The 13802-nt window shown below is 41.9% G+C and overlaps 1 protein-coding gene across 3 annotated transcripts in view; it reads left to right on the forward strand.

Moving 5' to 3' along the window:
* Nucleotides 1-13802, forward strand: part of lrba (LPS responsive beige-like anchor protein) — a 185863-nt gene that overhangs the window by 57241 nt on the left and 114820 nt on the right. For 2 of the 3 annotated variants that reach the window (XM_053331256.1, XM_053331264.1), the window contains exons 1-7: nt 89-193; nt 435-573; nt 901-1258; nt 7672-7844; nt 9585-9669; nt 9973-10106; nt 10889-10950. In XM_053331256.1, coding sequence (XP_053187231.1) covers nt 113-193; nt 435-573; nt 901-1258; nt 7672-7844; nt 9585-9669; nt 9973-10106; nt 10889-10950 — 1032 coding nt within the window. In that variant the 5' untranslated portion in view covers nt 89-112. Of the gene's footprint in view, nt 1-85; nt 194-431; nt 574-900; nt 1259-7671; nt 7845-9584; nt 9670-9972; nt 10107-10888; nt 10951-13802 lie in introns of those variants that run through there. The other variant, XM_053331271.1, reaches the window with a different exon arrangement.

The raw sequence follows: 13802 nt of genomic DNA on the forward strand, positions 1-13802 counted from the left end.
GAAAGTGCATGTGCTGTTAGCACTTAATTTGTAGACAATAATACATTTCATATGGTAATTGTTTGATTTTCATGCATGCATGCAGAGTCCTGTTGACGCAGTGACAGGTGGAATGTCTCCTGTCAGAGATCTGGACCGGTTGCTCCAGGACATGGACATTAACCGCCTCAGGGCTGTCGTCTTCAGAGATATTGTGAGTCATACAGCAAACACATTCTCATACTACACAGACATACTGTAACAGAGTGTGCATTCAGTGACGCCTATTACATTACTTGACTATCACAACTTTCTGAAGAACATACACACACACACACACACACACACACACACACACACACACACACACACACACACACACACACACACACACACACACACACACACACGCGCACACACACAGATTGCTTAGTGTGTGTTGTTTGTTTCAGGAGGACAGTAAGCAGGCCCAGTTTCTGGCTCTTGCTGTGGTTTATTTCATCTCAGTCCTCATGGTGTCCAAGTACCGCGACATCCTGGAGCCCCACAATGACAAGAAACACCCTCAACGATCCCAGTCTTCCAGGAGCACAGGTATAAAGCAGCTCCAAGGAGAAAAACTTTCATCCAAAATATTTATCTGCTTAGCAAAATAATACTGCATGCTGTAATATGGTGGTTCCCAATTCTTTTTGCTTGTGAGACCCAAATACAATACTATTTCTACCTCTGACCTCTTGATGAAGAGTTATGTTCCCTTTCTAAATATAGTTATGAATAAATACTGGAATGATTTTATAGCCTAATAAAACAATAATAAAGTGGGAAAATATTAGAAAAAATTCAAAAAAATAAACGTGATTTAGTGTCACTGAATTTGGCTTCATGACCCAACTGCTGTGATTGTTATTTTTAATACAGATAGTGGTGCCATTTCTGGTGGGCTAGAAGTGGAGAATGGTGTCTCTCTCCGGAGGTATGATTCTGGCATCGGTGATGACCACACCTCAACCGCAGCCAGCGATGCTGATCTGTCATCCTCTGGCGTGGCTCACGGCCCAGACGCCATCTCAGAGGCCTTGTCTACGCTGTCGTCTGAGGTCAGACCTGCTCAACCTGCTGACTCAAAGGGCAAGAATGTGAAGGACATTCTACGCAGCCTCGTGAGCACTCCAGCTGATGATATCATGGTGGATCCAAGTCTGCTGCCCCCGGTTTTTCTGGGAAGTGTGGGGGATGCAGCCAGAGACTCATCACTGCAGTTCCGCTCATTTGATAGGTGAGGGCTCAGGTTCAAACATGGCTTGACACACACGTACAGTATATCACCATGTTTATAGGAAATTCTATTTTTCTGCTCTGCACCTTGGTGTTTGTTGGGGGGGTGGGGGCTGTACGAAATTCCCCTGCTGTTGACATGAGTGCGGACCTGACAGCTTCATCAGTTTCTCAAAAGCCCATATGGTGTATACTCTTGTGATTCTTTAGCTTCACAGTTGACAGTTTCATGCCATTTACCCCAACATAACTGCAGGGGACTTTTGAAAGTCAGACCTTGAAGACATCTCAGCTTGGTATCCTCAGAGGAGGCTTTGGTGGATCTTGAAAAACATTCTGTAACAGAAAACCCTTTTGAACTAGGATATCCTAGTCTCCTCTCCAACTCTTTCCCCCTTACTCCCATTGTTTTTTCTGTTTGCTGTTGATGCAGGTCCTCATCCATAGCAAACCGTCTTACAAAGAACCTGTCTTAGGGAAAACAGGAGTCATGTCTGAGATGAAGAGACAGAGCGACAACGTTGGCAGGAAGCTGTTTCTTTTCACCATGTCACAGATATTTAACGAGTTTCTTTTTCATCTCTCCTGCTACTCGTCTCTCCCTGTCTAACAGTAGAAGGGGTATCCCCTTTTTTGGCATAAAAGCTGTATAATTTGCATTATCCCTGGAGATTGAGGGGTGAACAGTCAGGAGTAAGGCTTCAAAAGCAGATGCATGTACTGAAGCCGCAGACGGGCCCAGGTGAGAGGGGATGGTCACCGGTCTGGTTTGCATTTGGAGCATTGATTCCGAGACAGACATTCACAAACGGCTGAGGGGGGAGAGGGTGGTAAAGACTGAGAGGGAGATGGAAGAAGGGGGGGGATGCCTCCATGGGGGTGATGTCAAGTCAAGGTTCTCATGTATTGAGGAAAACATTTCCCCCATTTCTTTCTCTCTTTCTGTCTCTCTTGCTTTCTCCCTCACACACACTCACAAACACACACGCACACAGGCTCAGTCAGTCCGCCTACCCCCAACTGTGGGAATTCCACGGCATCTCTGTGATCGCATGTCTTTATCTGAGGAATGCTTTGTCAGGTCTCAGGGCGCTCCTCATATCAGGGGGATTAGACTGGCTCCTGTCCGCTGAGCACACTCAGTAGGAAGAGAGGACGTCAGGAGAGCTGGAAAACATAGACTAACAGCTCGCTCACTGCCTATGGGAGCCTCTTCATACGAAGCATACAGCCCAGGCACAGCCAGCAAAGTTTCCCTCAGCTATCTTTTAACAAGAGATGGAAGCTACTCTGAAGGGTATTCACACATGAATACATTGTAGGGCTGCAAATAATAATTATAATTATCAGTGATATTTTTTGTTATCCCATGAAAATACTAAAACCAACAGTACATTAGTCGACTTACTAAGTAGCTGCAAAATTTCCAAACCCAATCTGTGACTCAGTCCAAAATCCATTGGTTACTACTGAAGATATAAAACTCCAAAAACAGGTTATAAATATATACTTTTACAGCTTGGCATTGTAGTTGTTAGCATATTTTTCTCAAACAGGAGTAACTAGTGTACGTGCTGGGGACTATTTTCACTTGTGCGTTCAGTGTGCAAGTATTTTTTGGCTGTTAGACAATGTATGTGTGATTTACTCAAGATAAACTGCAGTGCCCATGTTCATCGTATTCAAGGGACATGATGTCACCCCGTATAACGCTGTGGCTCATTAATGTGGTATAATAGTTTTTGGACAACAGCATAGAGGAATAAGGTTTGGACTGAGAAAATAAGCACATTTTTATATTTGAGCCAGTGAATGTTTGGCATTTAGCTTCATAAATGTCTTAAACAATTAATTAAATCACTAAAATCAGCATTTGATAGCCACAAGCCTTTCTTTTATTATTACACATTATTTTTGTTACTATGTACTATTATCTATGACATCCAGTGGCTTTGCACCTTTATTTATTCACTTATCTCCTCAGTTTACTACTTTTTATCAGCCTTCTGTCTCTCAGTCATATACTTGCTAGTTCTAGTTAACATGCATGTACATGTAGTAAGTTGTCACAGTGTTTATTATCTTGTTGTAATGACTCTATCGCTACCTGGCATCTCCCCCCTAACCAGTAAGTCTTGCAGTGACACCACTGAAAGCCAGAGCTGACATTCTGCACTGACATGTCCTGCCAAAACATGGCAACTTTCTTCTGGCCCAGAAGGCTGGATTTATGAGACCAATGTATGAAAAAAAGCTGGGATCTCCCAGATAAAAACTGGGGGTGGGTCATGGGGTGAAGTATCCCTACTGATTTATTTACCAGTGGAGACCTGTTGGATTTCTCCCATCCATTTTTCAGCCATGCCCCTGTTATGACAGCCAGTCTGCAAATATTTGCTGACACTAACCAGAACTAAACAGTGTCATTGTACAAGCCAGTGATTTAGACTGCATGGTTCAGCAGAATATGTGAGTGTTAGACATTGGAATATACATGGTTCAGTTGTTTGCATTCCTGGCAGCAGACTCTGCATGCATGTAAGAGTTGATGTACAGAAAAGCTGTGTTGCTGGTGAGTTGTTAACGTAGTGCTTAGAAAGAAGCTAAGCTTGTCAGAAACAAACACAAATTAAATAGTGAAAGTTTTTGCCTGGCTATTGAATTTCTGCACCACAATTTACAAATAGGAGGCTCTCTGAATAAAGACTCTCTGGATATGAATGAGGAATCACACACATATTCACCTGTTGTGATGCACCTGGAGCAACTTTTCTGCTGATCCTATTGTAGACCATGAAGTTAACAAATCAACTCTTTTGTAACCTTGTTGTTGGCTTTAAATATCAGGCATTTGAATGTCATTTTGATTTATGTTACACACAGACAACAGACTTTACTGATTCCCTCATTTCATTACTTTAAATAGTTGAGACTCACATTACAACCTAATTAATATGTTTGATTGTGATGTCCTTCCATATCAATATTTGAGATATATTTTAGAGATACATGTGAGATTTTTTAATAAATACATAAATTAAAAGATGTACATTCAGCCAGTTTCTTCAACTTAAGATAATTGCAATTAAAAATCACGTAGTTATTAAAGAATCAAACCAAAATAAATAAATAAAATTGACAAGCAGTAAATACATTTAACTTCAATGAACATTACATTTGAAACACAACCTGTAAAACATTAATGTATATCATATTTCTCTTTGTAAGCCGAGCCGATGTTGGCGCAGGCTCTGTTTCATACGTTCGGTCTATTTTTGGTGTTCGATCCGAGTTACGCTACACTGTAAAGAAGACAGAGGGCTAGTTACCTCCATAGGTTCTTAAGTGCTTCACTATGTTGCCCATAGTATATGCATATACAAACATACACCTGTGCATACATATAAATATGTACATATATACAGCCTAATTCAAAAATACGTATGCTTTTATAATACAAAAACCTTTTTTGCTACTTCAGACCATATTTCAACATTTTCTGCCTTTGCCTGACTTTTTCCCTGACCGCCCCCTGTCCCGAATAATTTAATTAATAATTTAATATCCAACGTATGCATTTTTTAATACATATATACATCATACATATATACTCAAATACACTGCAAGATCCTTGCGTGGACACACACACACACACACACACACACACACACACACACACACACACACACACACACACAAGCAAGCACACACTTGGACAAACACTGAGATTCTGCTAGTCTCATACTTTGTGGGTCCCAGTTGCTCCATGTCATCAAGGTAATACTCCACCCACGCAAGCCATCATCATCTAATCACAGCTGGAGAGAGTGTCACATACAATGGACTTTTATTAGAGTTGATTTGAAAGTGTGTATGTGCAAAAGTATCAGTGTGTATGGTGACTGAATAACATTTTTAACATTCACATGCACAAGGTTGCATGAAACAGGGGTAAAAGGGGAGATCAAAGCTCTGCTGGGGTGTACACTCCCCTCCCGTGCATGAGTCGGCTCTGAGGTTAACACTTCAGAGAATGGTATTTTTACACACACATACACACACATGCACCATTCACACTGGCTTACTCTGTCTTGCATTTCTTTTACCTGAAATAGCAGAGATTACTGGAACACAGTGTTTACTGCACATGCACATATCCATTGTGGATTAAAGCCTTTAAATAATTCAGCCTCAGCACGCACGCACGTGCACACACACACACATACACACACACACACACACACACACACACACACACACTGCCCTGGGCCCCTGTTTGTGGGTTGAGTGGGGCCGCTGACGGCTGATTAATCGACTGGGGCGGCCCACTCATGATAAGTGTGGCTAATGACCTGCTGAATAATTCACTGGGCCTTTGCTGTGGAACAGATGGAAGGCCAAACACATACACGGACATGTTCACTGGCAGATTCGTACACACTTTTGCACTCATGCATTTATTTGTACACTTATATGCATATATTCAAATTTTTGTGGACACACACACATGCACACTCCCAGTCTCCACTCACCAGAGGTTCTTTGTCTGTCTGTCTTTCTCTCCTGCTGTTGACACTCGGAGTGCTTCACGTCAGCGCCGCCCTTGTTTCCTGATACCACCATCAGGTCCACTCACTATCTGAACAAAAAAAAGTAACCAGATACCTTTATCTACAACCTTCCTGGCTATCAATACTGTTTTCAGGTTTTTTTTTATGTACGACTCTGGACCTTTTCAGTATGTGTTTGTATTTTAAACACAACTGTCAAATCTCTGGGTTCTAATGCAGCTCTATTATTCTCAAATCATAGATCACTCGAAGCAAAGGTCAACTGTCGGGGTTTAACATTCACAGTAACTTTTAATAGATCAGATCAGCTGCCTTAAATCAACCAAGAACAGCCTTTGATTCTGCAGCCAGGTATCTGTCTGCACCACAGGGAGCCAGATCCAACTATCCTCTCGTGTGCATATACACACGCTGACTCTGTGAACGTGCAGGAATGTATGTTAGTCTTTTGTCTTTTGTGTATGCACCCGTTTTTTTTCTTTGTGCATTCAAATTTTTGCATTAGATGTATGCTTGCATATCTGGGTAAGTCTGCATTGGTTTGTGTTTCTGAGAGGGAGCAGTAGCCGGTGATTAGGCCCTGCTTCCCCTGTGTCAGCACTGATAAGCAGGGCCAAGGCTCTCTTTGATATGGCCAGTGGTCTGTCAGAGCCTTGTTTTAAACTGACAGCTTATCTGCATGCTGCTCTCCTCCCATCTGCTGTTCACCGGATGAGAATTGAACTCCACTCAGTCGTACCCCATCACTACGTAAAACACTTCCCGTTTACTTAACAGCATGGACATCTGAAGACGCACCATTATCATTACCCAGATAACTCTGCAGAGAAAGAAAAACATCAGTTCTCTAGTTGTGATTTTGCAATAATTTGTAATGAGCTTTGAGTGTTACAGTACTTTTATGACACTTGTGTTTTTCATATATTTTATTGTTGATATCAGGATCATTGCCACACATGCTTTTGCAATTTTAAACTTGATCAGAAACTAGTACTTACATGATTTTTTGTTGTTAATGGATGAATGGATGGATGAACTTTGCCTAAAAATCTAAATTTAGTGAAGTTCTCCTACAGCTGTTAAGACAGATGTTAAGACAACATTATGTGTGTGTGTGTGTGTGTGTGTGTGTGTATACATATATGTCAAACGTGTATATGACATATTGACATATTTTGTTAAATTAAAAAATGGGTTTTGTAAAAGAATATTCCTCAAAAGAAGATATGAAAACCTTTTTTCCCAGATACTCCAGTATCAAACCAAAACTTTATTTTATTGTTCTATACTTTACCAGTCCCACTACATAATTACAGTTCTTGAAAGATTGCATTTGCATGACAAAAAAATCTTGTAGCCTGTGCAGCAGATTTGTAATACATACACTGGCAGTGGTCTGCGGTTGTCTTTAGTTCTACAAGTATGTTGTTTCAGTTAACTGTAACTACAGATAAAGTATATTGTGATTGTTAAATCACTCGTTAATCCTGCCCCTTGCAATGTTTCCTTAAAAGCCTGATAGACTTCACAAGGCTGTTGTATTTTAGATCTAGATTTAATGCATGAAACAATTAGTATATTTATCAGCTAAAAACCGCTGCATGTGTTCTTTTGATTTTTTGGAAAGATTGATGTGACTATTTTAAAACATTTTGGTGTTGGTAAAGTTGCTCTGAAAATGACTCTTCTACTCTAATGGATTGATGAGGGAATTGTTGTTCTTGCCACACTGTGTACATAAAGGTCTTAAGAGGCTCACTGAGAACTGGCACCATCAGCATGTTCTCACAATAGTTCTGTCAAGGTGACAGTTAAATGAATAATTTGTCTCTTCTCTCTACAGAAGTGTTGTCGTTGCACCTAAGAAAGCGGGCATGACGCCGTCTCCAGGCACTTCCACTCCTGTCCCGGCAACCACTGCTTCCTCGGTGTCCGGTGGGACACCCATTGACAGTGTTGCTGTGGTGTCTTCTGGTGAAGCCTCCCAGAGCACCTCTGCAGACTCTGCTGCAGCTGGTGATTATACGCACGCACACACACACACACACACACACACACACACAAATATTGGAAGGGCAGTGTTTCTATGAGGGCAGCTAAGTCGTAGCCTGCTCTGAAAAGTCAATATTTATTTAGAGCTTGTGCACCTCTGTGTGTCTGACAGAATAATATGGCTGTGTTTGTACAACGTAATCCAGTTATCTAAGGACAGAGAGGACATGAAACACTTGGTCACACTAATTCAGTTGCCATTGAGTTTTTATGAAGTAGGAAAGATGAAAAAGAAAAAATGCATGTCATAAAAATGAAAAATATGAAAAATAAAAATGACTAAGTACTATTAAGTACTTTTTATAGGGGAAACATTTATACAGTTGCATTACAAGTTATCACAATAATTTCTGGTGCAAAGGTGTCTAAATATGAATCACCAGAATAACAAGTCATACTTTTTTCATTGGAACATTATGAGCCACTAATTCTTATATTAATTGATTTAGAAGTGACAGGAAATAATGACCAGATTTTTAAAAAATGTATATGCATATTTCAGTGTGTAAGAATATGAAATAGTTTTTGTTATGAAGTCTATGTGCATTTGTGTTGTTTGTCCATGTGAATAATGATGACTGTTAAAGCTGTGTGCGTAGTTGCGTCAGTTTATGTCAGTGACCAGTGTTGAGTAAATATGCTTTGTGAGCTTGTGTGTGTTTTAGTGGGGCAGTGGGGGGGACTAATGGAGACGTTCATTTACTCCTCTTTGTTTGAAGGAGCTACTTCACCTCGAGAGGGATACTCTCACCAGGCCCACATGGCACTGCTTAACACCTTACATGCACATACGCACACACATGCACACACATTCCAGGCCACATTACACTGTCTGTCATTCCTTAAGAGTTATCCCTGCTTGGAGACTGTCCTGGCTGGAAAAACAAGCCGACTAAAACACCAGAGGAATCCCCCTCCTCCATATTCAGCTGGGCATTAGCTTATTTATGAGCCACAGGGAAGTGAATTTACTGCCAGATCAATCAAACATGGACTTTGTACCTTGTGTGCCTCTGTCTCCAGAATGAAGTCGTAAAGCACCTTTTAGTTGTATAATGAAACAGTCACAAAAACAGCCCAGAGGGGTAAATTGGTATGTAATGACAATAAAAGCAAAAAAAAGTAAAAAATAATAAAGACGAGGAGCTTCTTTTTCCACCACAGGTGTAACACTGCAAATGATTTAATTATAACAAATGACTCATTATTTTGCATGTGTTAGATATATGGCTGCAATTAAAAAAAGCCATTCAAAATGATCACCCTGCTTTAAGTATGACGGCAGCTGACAGTGAGACATTGCCAACCTCTCAGTGTACAATTTAAAGGTTTCCATCATGGAAACCTCAGAATTGTAAATTGATAAGGAAGACATATTGTGGTCGGAGTACATCATCCGCTATCTAACCATAAAATTATACTTGTACCCCCACTTGCCCTATTCGACCATAAATCCCCTGATTCTATACATTTGAATGGAGACCATTGTATTATTTCATAAGAGGCATGTTTCCACGCAGGTTTATGGTGCTGCGCTGGCCGTATAATGTATTGCTGTGTGTGTATTTATGTGAGTGCGTGTGTGTGCAAGGTCTGTGTGTGTGTGTGTGTGTGTGTGTGTGTGTGTGTGTGTGTGTGTGTGTAGCGTCCTATTCTTGTCCAACATCCAGACTAATAACAGAGTTCTTTGGTTTCTCCCTGCAGCAGGCGGCCAGGTTCCAGCCAGCGCTAGCTTGCCATCTGTCCCCCCACTCTCCCCTGTGACCCAGCACACAGCCCCCAATATGAGGTGATTCATCTTCTTTTCTCTCTCTTTCACACACTCACATTCACACGCACACACACACACACATACACTATCAGCTCCTGCAATGCATTTAAACACACACAATCTGTTATTTATATTATCAACTAATTGTTGCTTTGTCCTCATTCCAATCCCCCCCCTCTCTTTCATTAAAAACAAATATTTTACTGATGTTATATTTTTAAATGGTTGAATGATATGATTTGTTTTGTAGTTGCAGGCCAATTGAATTGTACTCATGTATTTTGTTTGTGTGCTGTTTGTATTACATCTCTGCATCGCTAGTATCTCAGAGCGTCTGGAGCATGCTCTGGAGAAGGCAGCTCCTCTACTGAGAGAGATCTTTGTGGACTTTGCCCCTTTCCTTTCTCGAACCCTGCTCGGCAGTCATGGACAAGAGCTCCTCATCGAGGGCACTAGTGAGTATAGCATCACAGAGACTCAATACACCGTCTATTACTATTTGTTCCCAATGCTTGTTTAAGACATTGTTTCACTTTGTCTTTGTAAACCGTCTTATAAGTGCTCTCCTCATTTAGATGCAATAACATCTCGTGCCTGTTGTTAATCCAATTGCATGATGAGCGTGTGTTGAGCCCAGAGCTGGTAGTTGTGCTGAAGGTTTCCAGGGGGCCAGGTCAGAGGCCAGGCCACTAATAGCAGTGTTTGGGATGTCTGCTGCCACCAAACAAAATGGAAAGTTGATTGATAGCTGCAGGGGGGCCTGAAGAGAAGGCAGGGGGAGGTGTTTGTGTGTATGTGTGTATGTGTGCGCTTGTTCATCTGTGTGTGTTTGTCTGCATGTGTCTCCATGTCATATGAAAAGCCAACTGAAAGACCAAAGGCTACTCTGCCTTCTTTCCGTCTGTGCCCCTGCTGCAGAGTCTGGACACTTTAGTTGCCCCCTGCCCTCTAAAAGCCCAGAGCTCACCATTAGGGATCAATGGGACATATGCTGGGCAAGTCAGGCCTGTAATACAAGGCCCAAATATGTATTAGTTTACAGTAACATCATGTCGGCTCATTAGGGCCATCAATACTATCTGCTCTCTTGCAGATGGCACAAGGTTAGGTTATCCGTGCCTGTTTGTGTGTGTTTACGCGCATGTATGTGCTCCAAAGAAACAAGGAAGCTTGATGAAATAAAAGAAACCAAAAAAATTGTCAAATGTTCATTGCTTGCTTTCTTTGTCTTCTCCAGGCCTGGTGTGTATGAAGTCCAGCAGCTCAGTGGTGGAACTCGTCATGCTTCTGTGTTCACAGGCAAGTCTGGCATCTTTATCTTTTCTTATCCCTGTCCTCGGCTTTTTCCACCAGACTTGATTTATCAGGCTCACCTTGAGTGTGGTAAATCCAAAGCCTGGAGTGGACAGTGAGCCATCTAGCGCCTTATCTTTCCTCCACACTGCCTTGTCTACCTTTCCACATTCACGCTGTCCCTGAGTAAGGGCAGAGAAACTGGAGAAAAGGCATCTTCGGCTGCAAATATTGGTTTGAGGGTCAAGGGTGGCCGACCTGTCCGTGTCACCTTTGACCCGAGCTCCAGTCCCTGTGGCCTGGGCCAAACTGATGAGGAGGGATAATGTAGATTTGATGGTGCTTTGCATTGATTATCCCTCTCTTCTCTGTTGTCTTGTGGGTGTTTTGTTGCCAAGTTTATTTAGCTGCTGCCCGATTCATGAATACTAATTCAAGGATCATAAGCAGGCGTGGGCAGATCAATGATAGAGAGTGTCAATAGATCACTCCAGGATGGCTGATTAGCATTAAGATACTCAAAGCTACTGAAGGCTGTGTAGTTACTGTATGTGGACCAAAATCCAGTACACAGTGTATTATACATTTATGTGTAGATGTTTCTCATATGCAGTGTATTTATTCAGTGTGTAAGTGTTTATTTTCACAGTTGCCCTCATATAGACACACCAAGCGACAAGGACAACAGATAATAACTCCCCTCTGGCCCTGTTTGTTTGCGTCTTTTCCATTTAAAGCACCTCATGAAAAAACAAAGATCTCCAATAATACAAAAACACATCTGATTAATGAGGTCTCTCTCACCACTGCGCTCTGTTTTTTTTATCAGCTTTATTTCCTCAAGAAATAGCGCCTGTCATCTGGCTTTCTTTCCTCTGCCTTCTCCCCCTTTTAACCCCAATACCCTATTTGGTTCCCATTATTCACTTCGCTTCCTCTCTAAAAAAGTAATACAGTCAGATTACACATCTGCTTGGATGTCAGTGGCCGTGCATAGATTTGGGCTAGTGGGACACATGGAGGGAATGTGAACCCCATAACGTCCGGAGACGAAGGAATAGCAGGAGTGAAAGCTAGATAGAAAACCAAAGAGAGAAGAATGACAGGCTCTAATGCACCTATTTGTCATATCTGTCAGGGTGTTGTTTAATGCTAATCTAATCAAAGGCAGAATCTCGGTGATTGCTCCGCTGCACAGCTCATGCCTCGCTTCCCCCTTTGGTCCCCAGCCCAGGCTATTTCTTCCTTTCTCAAAGCTCCAAGCTACCCCACCCAATCTCCAGAACACACGCCTGCACGCACACACATACACACACACACACACACACACACAGGCACACACACTCTCTTTCAGTGAGCAGACCAGGGATTGGCCAGCATAGTGTTGATTGCTTCAATAAATCATCCAACCAAATTCTCTCACAGCTAATGCAAATGTAATTTTATTGTTGTGTAAAGGGGGAAAAGGAGGGGGTGGGAAGCAGGGGAGATATGCTGCTTTCCACCAGGGAAAAGAGAGAAACAGGGACAGACTTTCCTCTGGGCTAAATTACAATGTATAATTATTTGTGTGTTTGTTCTTCTTGTGGGGCAGCGAGAGTGAGCTAGTGCTATGATTGATGACGTTATTTAGCAAAGTTTGTTGGGCCCCCTGGCACAGGAAGCACTCAATTTTCTCACAGGAAGTGCCTCAGTGGCCATCTTGTGACTCTTTCCTGCCTTCAAGCCAACCACTGGAGAGAGTAGATAGAGATGATTTTGATTGATTTTTCTCCCCCCTCAGGCCCCGCACCTTCATCGGAGATGCGATGCGATACCATCTCTGTGAAATTTTAATTAATTTCCCATGCTTTGAGATGGAGTGGAGCCAGGGTGAAGGGTCAGGAGGCAAGGGACTGCAGAGCAGTTTTTAATCAGGGATCCTATGAAAGTTGCATTGGCGGCCCCATCAGCTTGGCATTGAGGAGGGGATTGTAAACCGCTGTTTGATAGTGCCCCATTTCTAAACAACTACAGCAGTGCTCCCAATTAAAGGACCATTTTGATCAGACATTAACTGTTGTGGTGGCATGTTGCCTTGTTCTCAGCTGTAATATTGATCCTTATGGACCGCTGAATATACAAAGTGAGGATTAATGGTTATATACTGCAGTTGTGAAAGAGCTGAACTTAATCTGTACTTGGTGGTGTTGTTCAAGTTATACTCTGTTACGCAAGTGCTTAAGAAATATTGCACAAAAAGTGGAATTCTGTCATTTCTCTTGTTGTAAATGGCTTAAGATAGTCTCTCGAGTTGAATAAAGATCTATTATTCCTTCCCTTGACCAACTCAAATTACAATATGATGCTTAGGTGTTAAAGAAATTATTTCAAATAAATAGAGAAGAGATTTTTCTAAGGTGAATGCGAAGATGTCATTGTCCTACTAGGTTATTGAATGTGAAGCCTTCCTCAAAGTAGGTCTTGCATATTACATGAATATCATCACTTGAAAGTAAAGAGCCACTCTCCCCCTCTTCCCATTGCCCCTGATTCACCTTGACAGTTTCACTCTCTCCCTCACACTTGTTTTCTCCCATATTTGTCATATTTACGGACAGTGTGTTGTTTCCTGGGTGCACTTCTTAAAGTGGCTTCCACCCAAAACATCTGATTAATAAATAACGCGCTGGGACAAGAGAAAGAGCTTCCCCATGCGCTTGCTGCCGTATGTCCAGAGCTTTGAGAAATCATCTCATCGGATACTTGACAGTCTACGATGAGCAGAGGCCCATAAATCTCCTCAGTAGCTGCATTTGTGTCCTGTAGATCAGCCATTATTGTCCGGCCCCTCTGTCAGCCCATCCATCCTTTTGCCA

Source organism: Scomber japonicus, chromosome 2 (genome assembly GCF_027409825.1).
Source record: "Scomber japonicus isolate fScoJap1 chromosome 2, fScoJap1.pri, whole genome shotgun sequence".
In the NCBI taxonomy this organism is placed as follows: domain Eukaryota; kingdom Metazoa; phylum Chordata; class Actinopteri; order Scombriformes; family Scombridae; genus Scomber; species Scomber japonicus.